This window comes from Anguilla rostrata, chromosome 17 (assembly GCF_018555375.3).
Source record: "Anguilla rostrata isolate EN2019 chromosome 17, ASM1855537v3, whole genome shotgun sequence".
In the NCBI taxonomy this organism is placed as follows: domain Eukaryota; kingdom Metazoa; phylum Chordata; class Actinopteri; order Anguilliformes; family Anguillidae; genus Anguilla; species Anguilla rostrata.
The window spans coordinates 10,887,643-10,913,989 of NC_057949.1; the positions used below are offsets into that span (position 1 = coordinate 10,887,643).

The 26,347-nt window shown below is 46.5% G+C and overlaps 1 protein-coding gene across 1 annotated transcript in view; it reads right to left on the minus strand.

Annotated features, from left to right (window-relative positions):
- Positions 1-26,006, minus strand: part of fam20ca (FAM20C golgi associated secretory pathway kinase a) — a 40,639-nt gene extending 14,633 nt beyond the window's left edge. The window contains exons 1-3 of the mRNA XM_064315177.1: positions 24,448-26,006; positions 19,769-19,947; positions 14,978-15,056 (exon numbers count right to left, since the gene is read on the minus strand). Of these exons, the coding sequence (XP_064171247.1) occupies positions 14,978-15,056; positions 19,769-19,947; positions 24,448-25,004 (815 nt within the window). The 5' untranslated portion in view covers positions 25,005-26,006. The remainder of the gene's footprint in view (positions 1-14,977; positions 15,057-19,768; positions 19,948-24,447) is intronic.
- Between the last annotated feature and the right edge of the window lie 341 nt (positions 26,007-26,347).

Below are 26,347 nucleotides of genomic sequence, written 5' to 3' on the forward strand. Positions count from 1 at the left end.
CTACTGAGCAAACAAAACAACACAGCCACAACATTTACCGGGAAATTGGTCAAAAACAGGAGCCCAAAATGGCATCGCTCTCCAAAGGCACTTCCAGCAGGCCGTTTCCTGAAGTCTGGCTTGTTGATTTTACAGTTTAAAATTTTTAACCCTGGCCATTGAATGTAATTTTTAAAATGTCTGTAAATTTCAGTAACAGACAGTGTAACAGGGATCAAAACCGTCGCCCAATAAGCCTGCAGGGTACACTGCAGAACTGGCAGTGAGAAGCCTCCGCGTTTCTGCGCGGGAGTGACAGCGGCGTTGTTTTGCTCGTACGGCTGCCCGTGACACCGCAGCGAGGAGAAGAGTTACGCAACGCGTCTGACGGGAGCTGGCCTCCTTCCCCGCTCTCATTACGCCGGGCGCACGGAATCCCAGAGCAGCGTCTTCGCAGGGCGAGAGAGCGGCGAGTCCGACGCCAAACTCGGCCCCAGCGGCCGCCAGCCGAGGCGGGGCCGAGCGCGCCCGCCCTGACCGGAAGTTTCCGCCAGACCAATTTGGCCGAGATTTGTCCGAAGGAAAAACAACTTGTACTTCACGCATTCCCACCCTTTCCTTGAACTTTTAAAAATCTTACTTGTGTCTTTCCCTCCCAGTGGGGACCACATGCGCTTTATATGGTTAGAAAAAGAGAGAGAAAACAACATAATTTGTCCTTTGGTTTGAAGGTTGTCTCTGACCACACATGCAGTAAAAGTGGACACACATGGCGGAGTCACACGGCCAGGCCCTCACACGCAAGGCCAGAGAAATGATGTCACAATGCCGGGGGCCGGGTAATGATGGCATAGAGAGATAATGTCATAACGCAGGGGCTGCACATCCTGTCATACTGCAAACGGCCCTGTCCAGCGTGAGGGATGGATCTGACAGCGCCGTGTGAGAGGGGGTTAGATTAATATGGGAAGCCTGCCCGGTCATTTTTAGGCTTGGCGAGGGATTAAATGGCAGATTTGGTTGGGGAAAGAATAAAACACTCCAAAACAAAAAAGACACTCAGATAAACAAAGATTTCAACAGAAAGAAAATAAGGAAAACAAACTATCAAACCTAAATTGGCAAGGCCAAAGAAATGTTTCACTCTCAGCTTCTCTGTGTCTGAGAAGGATGAAAAGCATCCATCTTCTTTGCAACTAAACTCAAGTGACTTGATGAGTCACACATTCCCATGATTCAATGGCAAAGAAGGCGGTCTCACTTATCTGCCATGGTAACCTTTTAATAACTGCCTATGCTGGTACACGTGGTGAAACTGTGTGTTTAACCAGTGTTCATGTAACAGGAGTAAGCACCATCAATGGGATTATACAAGGGGTGTTTGCGCAACATGCAACCTACTGCAATTTAACTGGAGCAGACTGTTTTTTTTATAAGCCGCTTTACATATGCATTCAACTTCTCACTAGAGCACGTGCCTGATAATATTATTATTTTATTATAACCAGGACTGCTATCTTAATACCCAGGATACACCAAACAAAACCTTGCATATAAGGTACTGTATATGCAGTACACACACTTTAGTACACGCTGATTAGTGTACTGCGCGGTGAAAAGAAGCCTGGGCAGGCAGAATGTGTTTTGCAGGAGAGAGTGCACTACTCTGTGCTCTCGTTCAAATGAAGAGGCCTACGATATAAGTGCCCATCCTAAAGTGGGGAATAAAGAAAAATTGGGATTAAAGGCAGTTTGAGAGTGGGCCAAAGAGAGAGAGAGAGCGCGAGTCAGACAGAGAGAGTCGGAGAAAGAGAGGAAGACAGAGAAAGAGAGAGAATGGTCTTATGAGAGCTATCAGGCAGAAAGAGGCTCCAGGGAAACTTATTTTCTTGTTTTTCTTAAAGGAGAAAAGCGAGGGAAGAGAACAGCGGCTGCTGTGTCCGGTGTTTGTAAGATGGCGTTCCCCTTCATCTCCCTCTTCGCTGGCTGCTGTGTGTGTGTGTGTGTGTGTGTGAGGGGGGGGGTGCAGGCGTGCAGCGGGAGGCCCCCCGTTGTCAGGTCGTCCTTGTTTAAACAATTAGAGCCCAAGGCTACGAGCAACCCGCGTTTCTCCTGTCATCTGCAGCCAAGAGAAAAACGGCAGAACTGCACTTGAGCGTTTTTCAAAAACCTGAATTCCTTAACTGTTATATCAGGGCTTGCTGCAGAGCACTCCCTACCGCAGTGATTCCCACACACAGCCCTGGGGGACCCACTGTAGCACGCTGGTTTTTGTTACAGCCAATCTTTTGATTAATTAAGGCTGTTGAAAGTTCTCCTGTATTTTTTTTTTTTTCAGGAAACCTCTTAACACAATGCTGGTTTGGCTCTTTGCCATTTGCTTTGTCACTCAGCTCTTTTCTTCCCCACAAATAACTTTGTTTCAGTGGCCAGGTATTCACACTTTAAGAAATGCAGACCCCAAAGCTGTCTTCTGCCAGTCTACAGTATATCAATTTGAAAAAGGTTTATATAAACAGTGGATTTAATAATGTAATTTAGAACTATTTCTGACACAATTTGGCCTTCAGAGGGTAAATCCCAGCTGTAGACATTAAACGTGTCCAGTTGAGAATAATTAACAGCTTGTTAGGAGAGGTTACAGTTATGGTTGGAGCAATAACCATCATTAAAAATTTCTCCCAGACCAGAGTTTTGGAACCTCAGCATTTTTGTACCCTAGGCTAACTGGAAACGCACCAACAAAACACGCCACTCTTTCCTTCATGAAATCCTCTCAGGTTGGATGGTTGGAATGAAGCACGTGGGCGTACGCACTACAGAACCAAAATAAATAAGCTGCACAGTGAAACACGGTGAGCTCAGCGCGGTTGGAGGGGTACGTGGTACTCGCCCGGTTGTTGAGTTTGAGTGCTAAGCTAACTGCCGTACTCCATCACAAGGGGCACAGAACTGCACTGAGGCAGATCAGGGGGAGCACAACTGCAGCCAATTCAGACGGACCCGCACAGACAGGAATCTCAGGGACTCACAGACAGGAATCTCAGGGACGCACAGACAGGAATCTCAGGGACTCACAGACAGGAATCTCAGGGACGCACAGACAGGAATCTCAGGGACTCACAGACAGGAATCTCAGGGATGCACAGACAGGAATCTCAGGGACTCACAGATGAGTCATGCTCTGTTATCTTTCTTTATTCTTCCTCTCTATCCTTTTATTCTTCCTCTCTATCCTTTTATTCTCCCTCATCCCTCCTCATTCCCTTATTTCCCTTTCTCTTTATCTCCACCTTGCTCACATCCCCCCCTCTGTATTTCCCCCGACCCTTCTCTCTCTCTCTCTCTCTCTTTCCCCCCCCCCCCTCTCTCTCTCGGGGGGGCATGACCTCACCCTGCCCGTCTCCTGATTTCCCGGTGGCCCTTCCCCCCCGAGGACGTGGTGAGCTCGGCGCGGCTGTCTCCCCGGCACAGGAGGCCGCCGGATCAGCTACAGGGGTCGCCCGTGTTCAGAAGGGGGGGGTCACGGGGGGGGCAGAGGGCTGGGAGTAATGAGCTTCATCTCACCTGCTCCTGCCCTACTCCTGCCCCGCTCCCATCCCGCTCCTGCCCCACTCCTGCCCCGCTTCTGCCCCGCTCCCGTTCCGCCAACACACCGCCCGCGGGCTGGCTTTAATCTGACGGCTGCGCGCAGGAAGATGGATGCCCTGCCCCCTCCCACCAGAAGCGCCACCGCGCCGCTCTCAGTGTGTGTGGATCAGGTGCAGAAATGGCTGAGTCTGCTACGTTTGGGGGAGGAGGGGGGTTACCCTCCCCCTTAACAACACATGCTCCCGTCACCCCTCCCCCACGTCTGTCTTGGGCTGCGACCAACATCAGCAGACGAAACCGCGACGACAAACAACCGCAAACCCGCTGGGTTTTTTCGTCTGGTTTTCATACGCAAACAAACGGGACGGCGGGCAGCCTGGCACGCCCGTTTTTTTATCTCCCTAATTCTTTGGGCGTGAGTCTCGCTGAACCCCCGTCCGGGGCGGGGCGAGGACCCGGTTGTGGTTAACTCAACGGAGCTGGTGCTAATTTGCTCTTTAAATGAGCCCGTTTGGTTACTGACCCCCCTGTGAGAGCCGAGTCTCTGACTGTTTTTAAGGCCTCTACGCGCACCATGTGCTATTTAAGCACTTTCCGCCGTAAAATAGAAAGCATCAAACAAATACAATTTATTATTATTATTATTATTATATTATTATAATAATAATAACAGGGCGTTGACCGAATGCCTTGCCCCCAGCGGAAGAGACGGTCTGTTTCTTTTCTGTTTCGCGGGGAACAGCAGGCTGCATTTCTTTATTTATTTTTCACCGGCGGCCAGCGTGAGGCCGCGAAAGCTCCGCGGCTTGATTTCAGATCGATGCGCCATCGATCGGGGATGTTTTGAGAGCGCGCGGACCCCCGGCGGAGAGAGCCCGCGATATCGACCGCTCCTGTTCTCCAGTGGAGATCTTCCTCTTTCAGACCGGCCGGCCCGCAGCGGCTGCTTGCGTCTACGGCTTCTTAAAATAGAAACGGGCCACAAAAAACAAAAAAACAACAAAAAAAACACGTACGTCAGCCGGTGGACTCCAGGTTGGTTTCTGTGGCTTGGGGGGGGGGGGAGGGGCGGAGGGGGGGAGGGAAAGGCGGGGGGGGTGGGTGAGCAGATGGTAAAGGAGCAGAAGCAGAGGAGGAGGGGAAGGGGTTGAGGAGGAGGAGGGAAAGTGGTTGAGGAGGGAGGTGGCGGTGGCTAATCATGAAGAAAACAGATTTTGTTTTCATCTGGAACCGTGGCATCCCCGGGCAGGAAGCGTAAAGACGCCCGCGGGACAGACCGCGATGAGCCGAGCGCTGCGTTCCAGCGGCCCCGGGGGGGACGGCGCTCGGGGCCGCGCCGCATCACTTCCCGCACAGAGGCACGCATCCCCAAAAACCAAAACGGTCTTCTTCCTACCGTCGAAAACAGACAGTCCTGTGTACAGGCCTGTGCCAGTCAACAGCACCCCCGCCCAGTGCCGTATCCCAACGCACTCGTTTTTAGCTCGGGTTAATTAGTGTTTGTATTTGGCTTTTCTGTCTTGGGCAGAGGTGGAATGAAGGAGAGGAGGAGAATGGGGGTGGGGGGGGCTGTTGTTTGTGTTGGGTGGGTGTTTCTCGGGGGAGGCAGTTGATGTTTGTATTGGATCTCAGAAGATATCCGGCTTGCTCCATTGATTAAAGTCTCTTTCTGAATATATTCTTATGATGCTGAAACGAGAATATGATCACAGGTGTAAACAGATATTTTTAAACAGCATCTGCTGCCTTATTCTTAATCAGCATCATCGGATAATGCTACACCTATCAGTGCAATGGGGAGACTGCTACTTCTAGAAAACAACATGAAAATAACGATTTACAATAATGAATTTTAATTGTTTAGCACTTTCCAACACTATGTGCAGAAGAATTTGTACAAATTACTTCAAAGTGATATGATTAGGATTCATAAACAACAAATTATCATTTGATGGCCTAATATTCTAATGCACAAGTCTACTACTCTAATACCCTTTTACCAATGATTACATAATTTATGATAGTATTATGAAAAAATCATGATAGGCTATAATTAGGGCCTGTAATTAGTTAACTGCAGGGATTTGAACTTGTATTTCAATGGTTATCCTCCCCATTGACACTCCAACGTACAAATGTACAACTGAGTTTCTATTTAGTGACATTTATAAAAACAATTAGTTAATCTAATAGGGGGAGAGTCAGGAAGGACAGTGAACATGGAGGGAAGTTTAAATGCTGTGAAAAGCATGTCTTTGCGCCAGTGGTCCTCACTCCTGGTCCTGGAGAGCCACAGGATCGGCTGGCTGTCATTGTAAGAAATAGATCAGTTATAGCAGCTGATTACACAGTTAACTCAGGTCTCCTGGTTTCTGGAATCTGAATTGGTTTCTCATCTCAAAGAGAAAATAAAAACCTTTCTGGCTCTCCAGGACCAGGATTGAGTAGCACTGCAGTAAGAAGAAAAAACGCATCAGTATAAAGCAGGGGTGGTGTGAGTACAGGTTTGTGTTGAAGTCCAGCATTAAGACACATGATTCTACTTACAGTCTTGACTGAAGACCATGATTAGTTGAAATGTTGAATCATTCATTTTTTTGTTGAACTATTTTGTGCAAGTTAAATGTTGTATAACTGCTCTCATTTATAATGTGAGCATTTTCCACTGCTTTTATTAAAACCTATCACGCCCCTGTACAACATTTTGTCACTTGAAAGCATCGCTGCCAATCATAATCTGTGCGTAATTAATTCCAATTACTTTATCAACTTAAAATTATTGTGGTGGTGCAAATTAGACAATTGTTTGAAAAGGGGCTTGACTAAAGAGGCTATTGCGACCTCTAGCTGGCGGAGGACTGAAGAACAATGTGAGGAAACAAGGGGAGACAAACCAGTGGCCCAAGCCTAGCTATAACATGCAAAATTAACTGTACTGGGAAGGTGGCCATTTTGTATTTATGTACGTGTGTGGCCACTGTGGCTGTTAAAAGATGTAAGCGTGATTTGCATCACAGATGGAATACAAGTACCACAGACTGCTGGCAGAGCATTGTGTAGTCAAAAATAGTGGTCATATGATCACATAGATACACAAGTCTACACTGTAAATGCGGATGCAAGAAACAAATATGGAATATAAATATGGAAACTCTGCTCTATCCTCTGAAGGTCAGTTCCACATAGGAGATATCAAATGATTGTCATGATAGAGTCTGTCATCAATAAGAAGGACTGAGAACGCCAGCAGGGGGTATTTTAATGTTTCTCCTCTCATGAAGCGAGAATTGCGCAACTCTGACAAAAGAGCATAAAGAACGGACTGTTTTGTGAGTCGAGAGCCAGCCTTCGTTATTATATCTCAGTTATCTCTTATCCGAGTTGCCGGTTCAGTGAGCCGAGAAGCCAAACCCCTTTAAATGTGACCCCGCAGGTTGGGGTTTAAAGCTCTCTTTAAAAGCAGGAATTTCCCCTCCCTCCGCCCGCCGCTCGGAAGCCTGGCCCGTCCCGCGGCACATGGCGGCCAGCGTTGCCGAGCGATGGGCGGCACAACAGACCGGCTCTGTCTGAGCCAAGAGGAGGGCCCGGGCCAGGCCGGGGATCGGGTTACCCCCGCCCCGCCCCGCCCCGCCGCGCCTCGCTCGCTCGCCGATGCCTGACCTCTTTACAAAAAGTCCCCGTCTCCCGGCCCGCCCCCACAAAGAGCAGGTGGGTTTATTTCCGAGCGGAGCACAATGACTCCCATTCTCGCACGTCCCGTTCGGGGGGCCTGGAGAGCGCTCCGTAACTGACCCCTCCCTGTAACCCCCCCCCCCCCCCCCCACCCGAGCGAGCAGGTGAGCAGCCTTGCGGAGCCTTTATTCCTTCCTCCCACACAAGAGGAATTTGTTCCCCTCTCTTTCATTCCCTCGGCATAAAGAACAGAAGGGAACCCGACTCTCTGATATCCAAGTTTTCCTGGCGGTGAAAGTTCCGCTGGCCGTGAGATCAGGGCGGGGCCCGCAGGGTTTGCTGGACCAGGGGGCCCGCCTGCGCAGGGAAATCTCCGAGTGACGCGTGTGAAACAAACACCCACTGTATTCGTTTTAAAAAAAAAAAAAACTGCTTTACGTATGACAGGGAGAAACTGCTGATTAAGCCGTATTAGTGTGTGAAAGTGTGAATTTGGACGCGGGTCCTGATAATCTCAGCCGCGAGGCGGGAACGGGCTCCACCGACAGACAGCCTCGCGGCGGGGAGCCAACTGGCGGGGACGCGGCTCTTGGCCACGGCGATTAAACGAGAGCGGGAAAAAAAAGAAAAGAAAAAAAACCTCAACCGCTGAGCCATGTTTTCACACCGCTCGGGATGCAGACGCCGCGAAACACTCTCAGACTAGTTCCGTCGGCTGCGGGTCAAACCGCGGAAACGGACGGGGAAATTACAGCGCCCGGACACGCACGCCTCCGACGGCGGAGCAACCGCTGTCAGGATCCGACTCGCACGCGCCGCGTAGGCAGTTTGTCCACCTGGGTATCGGGAATAATTGCTAAAGCAGGGATCGCTAATTACTGACATTAGCTCAGCCGAGTCGCCGCGATGCCGCGTTCGGGCACTGACCTCGGAACGCGAACGCGTCTCTCCGGTAAACACAGCGCTGGCGCGGACGCGTTCGCTGAAACCTGCTTTGCAACTGCGGGCTGAGTCTGAGGAAAGCAAACAGTCACCTGACTACAGCGAGCCGGGCAGGGAGGTGAGGATGAGGGGGCTGGGTTTGAAATCGAACGTTCTTCTTTTTGAAATTTCATACACTTTGAGTCAGTTCCTGGGGGGAGAATAAAAAAAAAAGTGTTGCACAGGAAGAGAACAAAAACAACCTGCCTAGTCAGTGGTTCCAAAGTAAAGGAATGATGGGAAAAAGAAAGTTCTGGAAAACGACAGAAAGGCTTATGCTGCTGGTTGCTCTAGGAGAAGAGTGAGCTGGGACTGGGGGGGTCGGGGGGGTGCAGGGATTGTGAAGGATGATGAGAAACCCAGAGGATGATGACTCGCCAATGACATCACCTCTCCACCTGGGGAGGGGAAAAAAAAAGTCTGCCGTCGTCGGCCACTAAGAAGAACGCCCTTTCTGAACTGCCGGTGTGGCGAGGCTCGAAATGCAACACGGAACCTGCGGGTCTGCCCCACACTCTGCCACAGGGGCCAAACTCCAACCCAGAAGAGCTGGTTAGCTCCAGCGGCTGCATCCTGAAGGAAGGCTCTGTGCAGCGCTATTTCTTCATAAAAGGCTGTGTGGTTGTTTCTTTGAGGCTTTCTGTGGAAGTCAAAGGGCAGTGCGTCGCTGTCTCCAGCTGCCCGGGCGTAGGCCGGCACGGTTCAGCTCCAGGCATCGAGGCCCAGGGTCCTGCAGGTTACTTCTTGATCAGCCTTCGTACTCCAGATGAGGTGATCTCTTCTGTTAAACGACTGCTTCAATTTAACAATCAAGAGCTGAGCAAGTACTTGACACTTGATGCTAATTAGCAGTTAAATGGGTGGTGCAGATATTTACACGCCACTGACCTGATCCAATAAGTGTATCTTTCTGTGGAAGTCCATAAATAGTTCCCAGAGAGCCTCAGCCAAAATCCCTATCTAGCCCAGGGCCGTGTCCAAATCAGCCTGCTAACTGTGTCCTTAAAATATGTACAGCCTACTACGCATACTGCGTGCTGTTCTTAGTACGCAATAGGCAGTATGCAAAAAATATCTTCCTACTATTTTCCAAGCGTGCTGTGGAATTGTGACCATGCCCACGTTTCCTTCTTGTTGAAAAAAAAATGTAAGTGAAGCTGTGCGTCATATTTATGGGACCAAAATGGTCGTTTACTTCCTGAAATGTGTGCTACCAAATATACTCAGCGAAACCCCGGAAATGAGCATGTCATACTGGGATTTTAAGCACACTACATTTAGAGAAAATTTTCACCCACTTAACGACTTCATCATCCAGTGTACTCAACTTGTACACTCAATAGTAGGCAAGTGCACTGATTCGAATATGGCCTATATACACACGTCCAGCTAAGCACGTTCCCTGAGTTTCACTGTGCCACAGGGTCTTCCTAAGCATCTTTTTAAAGCCAAATTAAATTTTTACAGGGAAGTACAACCCGAATGCCAGACACAGAAACATTAGGAAATTAAATGGAAGGCCAGGAGCCCTTGAAAATGCTTCCTCACTTTGACTTGAGATTTTTATATGAGCCGATGAGCGTTAACTGCGAGTCGTTTTTCTCTCCAGGTGAAAGCGCAGAGCCTGTTAGTGCCGCCTGTACCAGCGGTGCCAAACCCACTGGCCCTGCGAGCTCTCAATTCAGTTCCAGCTAGCGCTCCTCACTTAATTGTTCCGCTTAGAATTTAAAAAGTGAAAACGATTCGCATTTCAACAGCTTCAGACATTCACACCTGTGCATTCCTGAAACACTGGCAAAGATTAAGATGTTTGGAAAATGTATTTGAAAAGCACTGCCTCCTCAGCCTGTGCCTGAACACCTGCAGAAGTGTGAAGGAGCGCAAACTTGACGTGATTATGAGTTCAAGACCAGAGGCTGAAGCACACACACACTCTCAGACTCACGCACACACACACACACACAAATATGCATGCTTGGAACAAGCTTGGACGCACACTCACAAACACGCACACACACACACACACTCTCTCTCACGCATCTGCTGCACATTAATCCCTTCCTCCATCTCTTTGTTCTTCTCTTCTAACGCTCTCTCCATCCGTTCATTCCACTGCGCTTTGCTCTTAAACTGCAGCGGAAAATAAGCAGGATTCTTTATCTGCACTAGAAGACAAAGAGCCCGCGATAAGCCCTGCCCCCTCGGCTCCCATCCCCCGCCCCCTCAGGGATGTGGAGCTCAGGGATGATCCAACTTTATCTTTAAAGCATTACCAACAGCACCACAGCCGGCTTTTTAAAGAGATGAAGCTCTTTGCTGTCTGTGGCGCTATAGCAGTGCTATTTTAATGCAGCTGGGCTGTTAAAGACCATTGATAATGGGTTTGGCTGGAGCGGCAGCATCCATTAATTTGTTCTGTTTTGGCCACAAAGTGGTGCTTTCTGGCTGTCACTGTTAAGTCATTCAGGAAAAATGGCATTCATTTACCTCAAATGTGAAATTAGCATAAAAATCTGCTAAAAACTGCCTGCTAAATCATTCCATCATTCAGTCAATTTGCACTCTGCTATAATCTTCTAAATACCAGTCCAGGTATCACACGTGTACACACACACACAGGGAGAATGGAAAAGGAGAGACATTCATCATTCACGCTGAAGCATATGCTGGAAACCCAACACTATTTATACTGACTTTTCAAGCCCCTCCAGACTATACCATGAGTGCATGTGGTGTGTGTGTGCATGTGGCATGTGTGTGCGTGTGTGTGCGTGTGTGTGTGTGGTGTGTTTGTGTGTGGTGTGTGTTTGTGTGTGGTGTGGTGTTGTTTGTGTGTGTGTGTGTGGTATGTGTGTGTGTGTGTGTGTGTGTGTGGTATGTGTGTGTGTGTGTGTGTGTGTGTGTGGTATGTGTGTGTGTGTGGTGTTTGTACGTGGCATGTGTGTGTGTGTGTGTGTGGGTTTGTGTGTGTATGTGGCATGTGTGTGTGTGTGTGTGGTGTTTGTATGTGGCATGTGTGTGTGTGTATGTTTGTGTGTGTGTGTGTGGTGTTTGTATGTGGCATGTGTGTGTGTGTGGGTGTGTGTGTGTGTGTGTGTGTAGTGGTTAAAAGCAGAGGGATGTGTGTGTGTGTGTGTATTGGTTAAAAGCAGAGGGATGTGTAGCAGATGTGCTGGGGTCCTCAGACAGGCCAAGGCCCGGCTCACTGCCACCATCACCCACAAAAAACAACAAAGCACTGTTCTGCTTCTGAACTCCTCACATTCCCCGCTTCTGTCCTCACACAGCCAGGGCCAACCTGAACCCCCATCCCATTTTCTCCCCTGGATTATCTTTAAAAGGCCAGCGTCTGAAACACATCTCCGTGACTGAGCTATGTATCGCGGCAACATTGGGTTGTCGCTGCCCAAAGGCGTGAAACGTGTTACTTGTACATGGATGAATTTAAGATCAAACAAACCTTCCCAGTGTAAACAGCCCAGCAAGGCAACGCATAACTGACTCTGGCATCACCCAGCGAGAGGAGTGTTCTGGTCAGCCGGGATGACGGCGACCCATCGAGTACCAGCGAACCCCCTGCCAGTCGATCGGGCACCCATAAATCTGCCCCTTAAACTTTCCCGAAAAGCGTCATCCTGCGGCTCAGGTCTGTGTGAACCCGACCTGTTGTCACGGCGCGGTTAGCTGCAGCTGACATCACATGCTTCGGAGGACAGAACACGCTCGTCTCTGTGGTCAGCCTGGCCTGTCTGGCAGTGAGCGCGGACAAATACTGCGACTGCGCCTTCCAGAAATTCGGGAGAAAGCAGGCCGGAGAAAAAACATTCAGAAATGGACTTTAGCGTGCAGTTCCCCTTTAAAAGGGCAGCTATTCAGGGTGCTATAGCAGCGTTCTGCTGCGCAGTTGCTGTTGGCTTCGGAGGGTTATGTGAGGCCGTGTTTATTGCCGTTCCTCCCGGTAAGCCGTGCAGCTGTGGAGGTGGGGGGAGCAGCTGCTGGCCTCAGTGAGCGCAGTCTCTGCAGTCCCAGCCCTGGCTTCGCCAAAGCCGGCTTGGCAGCGTTTCACACTCTTCCTCACCGGGATCGGAATGCGGTGGAGCAGGTCTGTGGAATTTTGATTCTGCGCTGGCCCGATCGCGATCACCGGGGCAACAGGAAGCAGGGAGCAGAATGTACTGAACACACTCCGCAGCCTACACACCGACCGCGCTCTCAGTTCAGTCCTGTTATGTGAACGACTGCGTGTTTTATCCACACGCAAACACGCAAACACACACACACACACACACGCAAACACACACACACGCAAACACACAAACACACACACACGCAAACACACAAACACACACACACAAACACACACACACGCAAACACACAAACACGCAAACACGCAAACACACAGACACACGCAAACACACGAACGCATACACACAATCAGGCATGCACACACACCAAGCACATACCCACACACGCACACACACACATGCACACACATACACACCACACGCACAAACACACATGCGCGTACACACGTGCGCACACACAAATGCTCACACACACGTGCGCACTAACACACACACACCCACCCACACATATACACACACATACACAATCCACGTCTGCAGGGGACACCACCCCTTGGTACCCCATCAGCAGAACTAGATCATGAGGAAAGGTATGGCTTACACGAGAACACGTCCTCCAATCAGGGCAGCAGGAACTGTGGCCCCGCCCACATGAGCCCCCCCCCAGGGTCACTTCCCTAATCCCGCCCACCTCTCTCGGGGATGTAATTAAAGCCCTAAATGAACAATGCCCTCTGTAACCCCCCAGCATGCTGGCTGGAGTCTCTCCCCCATGCAGGGATGCACCCTCTGATCCTGTGAGCTACCCAGGCCCAGACCTGGTGTTTGCGGTCATAGTTTATATACGTTTAATAAATATGTTACTACTCATTAAAGTTAATGTGTAATAAGGCATTAAAACACAGCAGGGAACAGATGCTGGAGGCAATGCATTTCCAACAGTACTGAATAATGTCTGATTGCTAACTTCTGTTTAAAACGTATAATAGGTTATGCAATGCTTATTAACTAACATTATAAATAGTTCCTTAAAAAATAAAGTGTGACTGTTCTGGTTAATGTGCAATTTAGTTTTTAAAAAAACATTTCACAGACAGTAAACAAGTCCATTTCCTATCTTTAACCTTTGCTGGAGGCTGTGTTTGTTTGTGTGTATGTGCATGTGGGTGTGTGTGTGTGTGTGTATATGTGTGTGTAGGTTTTCCTTTAGAATAAAAAATCTTCACAAAGCAGTAATCTGAAACCAAAAACAAGAAAAATACAAACAAACAAAGAAATGGCTGTTGGCAACATCACAACATCACTGGTTGATTGATGGCCAAACGAAAGCTTTTCCTGTGGTTCACCCTGCGGCTGCAGAGACCAATGTCTGAAAGCTACAGTCCGTGTATCTGCAGAGTAACAGCAGACATGGGGATTCAGGCTAATAGTTTGATTACTGCATTACGTCAGATATGCTTGTTTCAGTTTTTTTCTTTCTTCCTTTGTTCCAGTGGGAGCACACTCGCGGTTTTGAAACGTAGCGGTTCACAGCTGGGACTGCAGCGGTGAGAAATCTTCTCCTCCAGAGCCAGTGCCAGCTCTTCCTAATTAGCACTCCTGCTCGTGCTCATTAATCAAAATACACCGGAAAGCTGGTCATTAGCGAAGTTATGACCAAAAATAACCACGGCACTTCTCGAATTTGGATCCAAACAGCGAGCCGACGCATTGTCAGGCACGCAATCGCCTTGGCGCAGATTTGGCAATCGCTGCCTGCAACCCTCGTGCGAAACCATTTGGTTTCGCAGCCAGCCCGCTGTGGGATAGACTCGTTAAAGCTCTGCAGGACTCAGAGGAGTCCCGCGGGGGACCTTAGAGAGGGTAGTATTCATTATCACCACTAAAGCCATGATTCATTTGTGTGTACGCTTCAGTTTTCTCCCATGGACTTCCCCCACACTACTTTTCCCCACAGAAAGTAGCTGAGCTGTGGAACTTTGGGAACTCTTTGGTCCATTCATGCCGAGACAAGGAAAGCTATGTTGTCAATAACAGTGCGACTGCCAAGACCCAAACACCTTCCATTATTATTATTATTATTATTATTATTATTATTATTATTAATAATAATAATAATAATAATAATAACAACAGCAACACCAATAATAATAATAATAATAATAATAATGGCGGTGGTTGTTTGAGGTGAGTTCTCCCTCATTCTTTGTGAAGCACTTTGAGATCGTGCTATATATCCAGGCATCTGGTGAGTCTAAAGAGTCTGTGGTATCACCAACTGGGGTAATGCATGGCAGCCATTTTGTGCCAGAATGCTCAGTGCACACCAGCCTCGCAGATGCACTTATGCAGCGTGCAGTGTAAGCCAGTAGTGTTGTACTGCAGGTTTTTGACACAGTGAGTCCTGTGAATATGCAGCATTAGACACTTGCTCAGCGTATAATCTTACTGTTCAGGTCATTGACACACTCATGTAGTGTGTTGTGTCAGTGTGCAGATGGGAACACTCTTATATAGTGTGTAGCGTAAATGTGCAGCATTTGACCACCTTAAGCAGCGTGATCTGAAAGTGAGCGGATGAGTACGCTCTTAGGCAGTGCGCAATGTTAGTGTTCAGTAACTGACGCTCTTACGCAGAGTGCAGTGTGAGTATCTGCGTGTTACTTACTTCATGGGCTTGAACAGGGCCTGTCCGTAGTTCTGAAACGTCATGATGAGCTTCAGCTGGGTGCCACCGGATTTCATGGCTGTAAGGAGATACGTACAAGCACTCAGACGTGTGAACAGCCACGCAGACACAAACATTTTAATTCTTTATTTGAGACCGCAGTTAAACATAAAACAAAGAGCGGACCATTTATAAATGTCAGGGATGTCTTAGACCTTGTAACTACACAATGTCAATGTCCATATTTGTCATAGACTTCCAGGTTATTAGGGGATATTAAATGCAGCACCCACTCCAGGTTAAAAGGCTGCCCAAGATGGCTGAAACAGAGCAGTACCGAGCTCTATTTTTGGACGGCCCACACACACACACACACACACACACACACAGAGCGCTTACATGCCGTCCAAGAAAACGTCTTACAATGGGCGCGGTACTGTGTGTTTTGAATTGTAAAACTATCCCATGCTAAGCCTCTCAAACAATAAAATATAACTGCTCCCCACAAATAATCAATTCAATCCGTTTTATTGCAGGAGAGAGTTTACCTGATATTTTATTTACAGTACATGAGCACCATGGCATTTAAACAGCTCCCTATTTACAGCCAATTACACACCAGTAATAAACGCAGCAGTTCCCCGAGGTTGGTAAAAGGGAGCAGGAGTCAAAGGACAACGTGTTTGGGTAAATAAGCAGCCCCGTCTACGCCGTGTTCCAGGAGACAGCCGCTTAATAAACAAAACAAATCGGCCTTTTTCCAGAACTAAATATTTTTTCCTCCTCGCTGAACACATGAGGGGTTGTACAGAATATTCAAACAAGACGAGCCCAGAACTCGGAAGATTGTTCCGGAACGAGGCCAGAGCGCTCACTTTCTCTAGAGAAAGAAACACGCCAAATTCCTCCGCTAAAGTGGAAACATCCCAGGGGAGGTTCCGCGATACTGAGGCACATTACCAGACGGATCATTAAAGCGCACCCGTAAAGCTAAAACCGGGAGAAATAAAAACAAAAAATTTGCGAATGCTTTCATTTTTTGCCAAAGCGAATATTAATTTCTACCAGACTGATCAAAGCCAGTGGCAAGTGTGGGTCAGCGGCTGTAGCACGCTCCCACAGTCTGGGAGGGAGGAACGCTGACTGTGCCAACACACTGTGCCTCGCCTAGGGCGATGCTACAGGGTGTTGCGGTAGTGAGACAGGTTCAGGACTAAGACTCTGAGGAAAGAAAACCACAGATAACCAAAAGGGGTTGCGAAAATGAATAAAAAATGCACTAATCTGTTTACAATACCCGTTAATCAAAGCCGCGAGGGAAGCCAGCAACATGTCTGGCGCATCTCCCACGATGTAAAAATGACCTCACGTCACCAGTCAAGTTACGGGCTGTTCCAAGGACAGTCCACTTAAATTCTCATTGGTCGGATGTTTATCCTGGAGACCGATCATTCTGCAGTAAATCTCTCTTCCTTTATTTATTGCACTCTTTAGATCGATAGAAAATAATTAAAACGGATTCCCTGAAACCTGTCAGTTTCATTTAGCAATAGCTCTGTGGCAGACACGTTGAGGGCAGCTCCACACACAAACACAGACACCACAGAAAATTAATTGAAATTTGGCAGGACAGTAAAAACAAATGCAATGGTGCTTGATGCCTGTATTTACTCAATTAAAGGGTACACTGAAATAAATTCTTCCCTGGATAACCCTAAAATTTAACTTCAATTTGTAACACCTATATTATTTAGGTTTTACCAGTTGAAAATTTTAGGGTTCATTTCAATGAATCAACTGAGAAAACCTAAAACAAGACCAGGTTAAAACCTAGTACATGGCTGGACCTAACACACGTGATCCAGCCAACCAATGGTGTAACTTCATAACTTGGCCGACCAATGGTGTAACTTCATCACTCAGTCACTCAGTCACAGACATTCGCGTTTGTAGGGCTGGCCCCACTGTTGCGGTCCAGCCAAAAATAGTGTAGCAAATTGGAGTAAAATTCTAGCTTTATCTATTGAAGCGGTTTTCTCAGTGTATGAGAGAAAAGGTCAACACTGCTTGCTCGCCAACAAAATAGTTACCTAGCAACCGATTTTAAATATTTATCTTTGTCATTTTCCCCCGTTAATGCGAGAGATTGTGTCAGATTGGGAAGTGGAACGGCTTCTGCTGGAAGTCATCCAGAGTCGGTAGGGAACAGCTGTAGTTACGGTACTGCAGCTTGCATTCGGCACTTATGAAAAAGGCTTCCTGAAAAAAATAAATTGCGCAGAAGTAATAAATTGTAAGTAGAGCTATTTGCTCGATGTCGTGAATTAAATCGACGTGCTGAATCCACCTCGTACTGGCTCCAAAAAAAATTTTTAAACACCTTTTCTTAAAAATGGAAACACATTCTTGAGATGAGGGCGTCTGCCTTGTGGAAATGAGAGCAGTGTGCAGCATGATTTTCCCAGTGATCTTCATGACTGCCGATCTAACCTTATGCCCAGCCTGGATGGTCTCACCCCCTCCCCTCCTCCATCTTGCTATTCAATCATGCTCCCGTTTATGTGGCTAAATACAGCTAAATACACAAGCTTTGGCCTGTACTGAGGCTGAGACTGATATGTGGTGAATGTTCTGGTGAAAATGCCTACCCAACATCTCCCAGCTGAGGCCTCCATACTGGCTGTGAGCTGTGTTATGGTACACAGTAGAATGTATTGGAAAATGAATCAACCCTGGTCCTGCAGGTCTACTAAAAACCACGGTCCTGGAAGGCTGAGGTGCCTACAGGGCCACTAAAACCCTGGCACTGCTAGGCAACAGTGCCTGGAGGTTCTCATTAAAACCAGGTCCTTCATCCGGTTTCAACAGACGAGCCTCTCGATTGAAGCAGTTCATCTTCTCTGGGCAGCTCGGAGTGTTCCGGAGATTTAAAGGGGACTTGCGAGACCTGACCTCAGCAGCGCTGATCCATCATGTTCTCTGGGCTGGGACAGGGGCGCGCGACGGCGATACGCTACGCCCAGAGCTCCGTGTCCGTCGGCCGAGGAGGGCTCTTTCAAATGCAAAGACACGCCCCTTCCTGTTTATGAATGAATATCCTGCACCCGAGCACATTCACTCTCTAATGAGGGTCTTTGATCATTTCTCCACTCTTTGATAGCTTTTGCTGCTACAGACGCAAACAGCTGATGTTTCTCTGTTTCTTTATGTATTATTATTATTATTATTATTATCTCCTGATATTATATACTCATTTTTACTCATGCAGTTCAGGAAGATACCCTACCCACATCGTAGTGCAAAAAGCAAACCAAGGCTAATGAAGTTTCAAGGGTTAAAATGTTCCCTATGTTACTATGTACAGTATGCCTTTCCTATGATTCAGAGAGAGAGAGAGAGAGAGAGGGGGGGAGGGAGAGAGAGGGAGAGGGAGAGGGAGGCAGGGAGAGAGAGAGAGAGAGAGAGACCAGTGAATGGAAACACCCAACCCACACAGTTGGATCATGTGTTGACTGGAAGAAACAGAGAGACTGTTGCCTTGCTACACTGGCACACTGTACTCCTATAGTAACACACCCACCTCTCCCTAGTGATCCAAATGCTGCACAACACTATACATAACATTAGGCAGCAATTTTAATGCGTGGCTACTGTTATCTTTTCAGCGGTACAGTACACTGCACTCATATTTTATAATCCACTTTATATGGCCCTGGGAAGGGGCATCTTCCAATCAGTCAGCCAGTCAATCAATCAATAAATCATTCAATCAATAAACCATTCAACCAATTTTTAAAGATTCATAATCAGCCAATACGTGTCCCATCAGTCAATAAACCAGTTCAATTAATTAATTCGATAATTTACCAATCAACAATTTGCTTCGTCAATCAAACAGTCAACAAATCAAACGACTTGCTAAATCAATTTGAAAAAGCAGTCAGTCAGTGAGATAAAAGTGTGTCTACCTGTGTGCTGAGCTCTGTGACAGATCAGCTGGGCCAGCAGGCCAGCCTGTGGGATTATCAACCACTCCAGCGACCTATCTGGCCTCCAACAGACTCGGAACGACACCAAACCACTTGAATAAATTGCTTTGGGATGACAAGTTATTCTAGCGCAAACACGCCGTCGCGCTGGATTGTAGTCCTTCAACATAAAGAAGATTTATAGCCTGCTTCGAACCCAGAAAAAATTTATATCCTGTCCCTCTGATCAAATATTGCACACTCTGCAGTTATTTTTCCATGACTATGCCTATACTGTAAAATATGATGCAAGTAACAAAAATGCATATATAAATACATCTCCCAGTCTAGTGCACATGTCATAAAAAAGACTTGGCTCTACCACTTTTGTATTCCAAGTGTTATGTTTATCTATACTAAAACTGATAATTACAAAACTGAAACATAACATTACAAATATGATATTTGTATATTTTTGGACACACATTTAAAATATAACTTCTGAGTGTGACTCTAAATGTTTAAATAGTATACATAGTACAAAGACAGACATTGTACTATGCACAGTTAACCGTTACTGTCGAACACACCTATTATCTTTTCAGTTTTTGTCTTAGTACTTGTCTTTTATTTCTCATTTTATCACTTTTAGTTTTATGTTCTTTTACAGCTGTTTCATTGCTTTGTTTATTCTGTATCTGTGTTTGTTTGGAAGGCACTTCGTGCGATCAGCAGGAACGTGGCTTTGTAAATGCAGATTATTGTGTGTTATTCTGTGCTGCTCGTGTCCTGTGCCATTGGGCCCCCCGTCCCTAAGGCTCACCGACGCTGCTGATCCTCTGGCTGACCAGGTCCCGGAGGAGATCGTCGGTGACGGGGTCCTGCCGGGCGTACAGCTCGTACCGGTTGATCCCCACGTGGAAGCGCAGCCAGTTAGGGTACGACTCCGCCCCGCCCTCACCTGTGGGCAGGTACTCTTCCTCCTCCACGCCCTCTCTGGGCCTGGGGGTTTAACAAGAAGGGGGGCGGAAAATTAGCACAGCAGCATTAGTGGTACTCCCTGTGAAGCACTCATAATAACCATCACACCCAACCGAATAGCTGAGCACTGGGCCATCATTTGTCTCGTTAAATCAAATGGCAGAGCTGATTTATGATATCAGTAACTCACTGATTTCAGCCAATCATAGTGTTTTGCTATGGGGAGCAAAATCCTTTCGGTGGCTCAAGCAAGTCAGCCACAGCTCATTATAGCTCACTCTCCCATCACTAGTTATCACAGCTGGGATTCAGGCAACCGACTTTGACAATGAGACATTTCATCACAACGCAACACATATTTGTTCTTGATCTGGCTCTGTGCCCCACAGTTTGAGATTTGTAATCACAAAAAAAATGTGGTTAGAGTGCACATTGTTAGCTTTTATTTAAGTGTACTTTTATACATTTTGGTTTCACTGTGTAGTAATTATAGCACTTTTTATACATAAAAACCCCATTTCAAGGCACCATAATGTTTGGAATAAATGGCTTCACGGGTGTTTCTGATTAGTCAAGTGTGTTCAATTGCTTCTATAGTGCAGGTATAAGAGAGCTTTCAGTATCTAGTTTTGATTCTAGTTTTTTTTTTTTAATTTTATACTAGTTATGGTGTTATAACTGATGTTTGTCAATATGCAAATAAAAGTCAAGGAAGCCATTATAAGGCTGAGAAATAATAAAAAAACAGTCAGAGACATAGGGCAAACAGGCTTACTGAAATAAACTATTTGGAACATCATTAAGATGAAAGAAAGAACTGGGGAGCTCAGTAATGAGAGCAGGCTTGCTAGGCCAAGGAAGATCTCAACAGTTGATGACTGAGGAATTCTCACTATAATGAAGAAAAACCCACAAACACCTGTCAGACAGATCAGAAACCCTCTTCAGGAGGCAGGCGTGGATGTGTCAGTGACTACTGTCTGCAGAAGACTTCACAAACTACAGAGGCAACACTGCAAGATGCAAATGACTAGTTAGCCACAAAAACAGGATGGAAGTTTGCGAAGAAGTACCTAATAGAGCCTGCATGGCTTTGGAAAAAAGGTCTTGTGGACAGATGAGACTAAGATTCGCTTGTATCCGAGTGATGGAAAGAGCAAAAAAGTGTGGTGGCAAAAAGGGACTGCCCAAGATCCAAATTCCAGACCCCTCTGTTTTACTATTAGATGTGATAGCGGAATCAAAGAATTAAATGTAGCCAGTCAGGTGACTGCAGCAGCTATGGTTTTAGAACTAGAGCACAGATTTTGATTACAGGGAACAAGCAGTTAAAAACCAAACATTTGAGTCCTTGATTCAAAGATGAAAAAACAAACGCTTCCTGGATGTAACACATCCCACCCAAGGGGGTCTTACCGAGGTCAACGGGGGATTTGCCAGGCCAATTAAATGGGGAGGATTATATGGGCAACAGAGCCAGTTTGGGAACTCTGCCAGGGCACTGGGGAACACCCGGCAACCCCTCCCCCTTCCTACTGAAAAGTGTGAAAAAGAGACAGAACTACTAATGACCATAAGACAGGACCACTAATGACCATGAGACAAGACCACAAATAACTATGAGTCAGGACCTTGTTTTAAAGTTTCACCCAAACGAAGGACTCACCGAAAACACAGCGTCCCTGCATTTGTCCAGAGGACAGACTGCCCCCTGCTGGCCGACTACATGAGAGTAAAGGCAGTACCTGAACACCGCGTGAGGCCCTGAGCAAAATCTATTAATATAAGATCTCGCCCTGCAATGGTCTTCAGCACGCTGATAAGAAAAATTATTAACAAGACATTTTTCTAGGTCATTTCAAATAGAGTTGGCGGTATAATCCTTCTTCCTTATCTAAAGCTAATATATTAATACCCGGCAAATCTTTGAACGTGAGTACATCTTCGATTTGTTTTCTTGCCATCGGCCTAGCCGCAGCCCTAGGTAGCTTTCCCCAGGAGGTCACCCAACCAAGTGCTGGGGGTGGGGTGGGGGGGGGGGCTCTCGGAGGAGGGGGCTTCAGGCTGCTGGCGAGGAACCAAACGACTGAGGCGCGGTGCTGCTTTCAGAGGTCGCTTAAAAATAATGAATGGCGGAGGAAGCAATTAAAGGTAACAGATTAACTGGAATTACAACAGCTCCACTGGGGGGCGTGGGAGTTTGATCAGCCCGGTAAGATGGTGGCATTTTGATTGGCCAGCAGGCCTGTTCAATAGCAAAGCCAGTAAACGAATCAAACTGCACCATCTCGGCGGGTGTTTTTAGTCCAATCACACTGGCTGTTGTGGAAGAAGGCAAATCAGAGAGGAACTGCTTGGGGGGGGGTCGGGGAACCTGTGCTCTACCTCAGCACAGTTGCACAGGTGTGTTTTCCAGCTGCTGGCTGGCCTTATTATCATTTTTTCCTCTGCTTCATTATCATTCAAACATTTTCTTTTCTTGTTCTACAAATTTTGAATGTCCATTTGAATTTTAGGCCTGTTCCATTGCTGCAAAAACCTTGGCAATTCGGGAGAGAGAAAGAGAGGACGTGCACACGACAGGTCCCTGTGAAGTGCACCCTAACACCTGCCACTTCTCTTCACTTCGGAGTAAAATACCCAGTGTTAATTCAACTCCAACACTGTAAATTCAACTCTTAATAGATAACAATTGATTCCAGACTGGGACAAAATGTTATCTGCTGTGAGTTGAATGAACACTGTTAGAGTTGAATTAACACTGCTAGAGTTGAATTAACACTGGATATTTTACTGTGTATGACAGAGGACTGCACTTCATGCACAACCGGCACAGGCAGACTGCAGCCACCCGATCAACCAGAGGGGTCGCTAGTGTGTGTTGAGACAGGGACAACCCAGCCAACCGAAATCCCTTCCTCGCCCGGTGACACTACAGCCAATCATGCGCTGCCCTGCGGGGCTGCAGGCCACAGCCAGCACTGCCACAGTCAGTATTCAGTAAAATACTATAGGCTGCAGCCAGTGGAACATGGTGTTTTAATCAGCGTGAGCCACCCAGAAGCCCTGACACTATTTTCCTGTGCTTTCAGTTGTGAATCAGTGTGAACCAATCAAACACTTATGGGGCACACCGCAATCACAACACCGGTTTCATTTTCACATTAATAATGTAACGCAGAGGGGGCCATTGTAATGGTAGGTCAATGTTTATACATAATTTAAACACAGACACACACATGCACACACACACACACACACACAGACACACTATCACTCTCTCTATGTTTCTTATCACTGTATCTGCATACCTGCCTGAAGCTACAGATTAAGATGAGGTGTGTACCTAAGTCCAGCATGCTGCATTCATACAACTGCTAATATGGTGACTCCCATATATTTTGCCCCTTCCATAAAAATAAACACACAGTTCATGGAAATGTCAAACAGATTTAATTATAAAATTTTTAAATGTTTGCTTCGACCAAGCAGACCGGCATCCATTCATCATTTATGGCTATTACCCAGTGACGCACATACGAGGGTTGCTGGGTTGCATGGCAATATTACTGCCTTGTAGGACCAGAAATTAAAATGGGAGTCATATAAAAAATATTAGTAACCATGACAGCAAACCAGACTCCTACTTTTTAATTTGCCAAAGAGAAATCACTCGACTGAAATTCTCTAAAGCAATAGGCTTCATAAGGGGTGAATATCTTGAAGTGTTATAGGCCTACTTCACAAGCATGCCGTTGCATTACAGTGAAACACTAGTAAAATTACAAACGCTTTCAATTTCCAGGCTGGGAGTTGTTCTAAATCATGCAGAAGACCACCCATTGCCTGTTTAACTACGGTAACTGAGAATGCACAAGACATAAGGAAACATAACATCTGGACAAAAATACAATTTTTAAATGTGTTTCATCATTGAATGGAGAAATACGTAAAAGCCAAAGCAATCTGAACATTTTAAATGTTAATAAAACAACTAATTAAACAACCCTAGAAACAAAAAACAAAACAAACAACAAAAAAAAAAAAACAAAGAAAATCTTGACGGATATCCATATGAATGTGAGATATTTGAAATAATCTAAAGGGGTGTAAGTTTTCGAGAAAACGGGTCTGGGGTTGAAGACCGAAGGGCGCAGTTAGTTTTGCATACAATAAATGAAAATACGAAGGGAGAGAGTGTGTGTGTGTAAAAACTGTGTAGGACTAAATGCCAGGTGAAGAACAAGATGGACACAGTAAAATGTCCAGTGTTAATTCAACTCTAACAGAGTAGCCTACATAGGAGTCGATTTGGGACCATATTCACTTTGTAAGAGTTTATTCAACACTGAACATTTTACTTTCGCGAAAAAGTGTGCTGCGTTAGTTTGACATGAATTAAATTAAAGTCGTTGTTACCGAATCCTAAAGCGCCTCTGACCACGGGTTGCTCGTCACTCATGTCAGGTGTGCACTCACACACATGCACACGCACACACACTAATTAAACTTTTCTCTTACCACTCCTGATTCTCGGTCGCTTTCGGGTAGAACCTGATGTCACTGTTGACGTTGAACAAGGTGTCTTCGTCAGTGAGCGGTGGTCGAACTGTCTTGTACAGAGGGTGTTCAAAGAGAGCTTCCAGCCGAGAGAACCCCTTTACAGGTAAATTCTTGTCGACGGCCTGGTCTTTAATTAGATGCTTCTGTCTCTCTCCATTCTGCGCGTACTGTTCCCTTCTTTTGAAAGCCTCGCCTTTGTCCCTAGCTCCGGTGATTTTCTCCAGAGAATGCGAAGTGAGATTTGAGCTTGGCTCGTTGCTGAAATCTTGCAGGATCCTCAAAGTGTGTTTGTTAGGCCAGCCAGAATCTGCCGCCGGCATGCCTTGCTGTTTGCCGCGGCTCTGTGGCTCCTCGCTCGGCTTGTGGGAGCACGAGCAGCCGCTGTTCCCGGTGCTCTGTCCAGTCGCACGCCTTTCTAGTTTTGGTAATAAGTCTATTACTATGTGCATGGTGCAAGCAATCACAAACACCATAAGAATTAAAACGCGGAATTTACGGAACAGTATCATTTTCATCGCCCCCGATTTACTAACATATGTTATAAATACAATTAAACAATCTATCAAGAAGCTGACTACATCACAAACGGCGTCTATTGCACAGGTTGCAATAAAGTAATAGGAGTTGTAAAGTATGCTGTCTCCATTTGAAGGAGTTAGAGCAGATAATTGTTTCGCCCCCCAATAATCCTTGTTATATGAAGAAATCCGCGTTAGAGGGAAGGACTCCGTCTTAAGGAAAATATGAGATTCCTCATATCCATCCAGGTAAGCAATTTCGTCTGAGTACTGACCAACCGACCTTATAAGCAACCGGCTTCATTTTCGCTTGGATCCAATTGATATGAAAAATACTTTACGAATTGATGCTCTGTAGAGATTCTCGCGTATGCGGTTAGAATCAATAATACAAATGAATAAGAAGAGAGAAAAGGTTAAAATGTTCGAGAGATAATCGTCCGTTGTGCGTGTGAGCAAAGTCTCGACAGCGCCGCTCCATCTTAAGGACGCTCATTCTGCCGTACCACCGAGAATGGCTATTCTCATCCTAACATAGACAATAAATGTATCCGATCCATCTCTTTTAAGGGCGAAAATAGGACAGACAAATGTAGCTACGGTCCCCAGTGACAACGAAAACCACACTACAGAGTTTGACGAAGGGGTATTAGAGCAAGCTGTCCTTCTGTGCAGCGTCCCGCGACTGAAAAAGGGCTTATAAAAGAACGCGTATAAGGAAGCAATCTGACCAAGTAGTTTGAATAAAGCCGGTGACCAAACCCTCCCACCCAACAAAACAAGTTGCGTACTAGGTACTTAGCACGCCTTGCTGCTATACCGAAAACAATAAAAGCGCTAACAATGCACAAGAGTATTTGTTTTGGCAGGTGCATATATTTTCATTTATTATATTTTTTGCTAATGTAGCTGTACCTCTGCATGCAGGCTCGTGGAAATAGTTCTCTTGCTGTGTGGGTGTGTTAAATATTACGATCAGCGCTTCTAAATCCTGCCTCGACAGCGTCACCGGAACGAGATTGGCTGAATCTACACACGGGCTGCGATAGTGACATAAAAAGACAGTCAGACTACAATCTGACACTGTAAACCTTCTAAACGAGTGCACGAAGCATTTCTCATTGCAGAGCCTTTTAGTGATGGCAGAGGGCGCTGTTTCCTTCAGAATACAAACGCAGAATACAAGTGTTGGACAAAATAACGGAAACTTCATATGGAATAGGACTTTGAAGTAACTACATGCCAATCACACAGGCAGCTACTCATTTGAGTCATATAAAGTTGAATGTAAATTATAAGAATGTGTCAGCTATGAACTGTAGGAGGTCTGACCTCCAGCA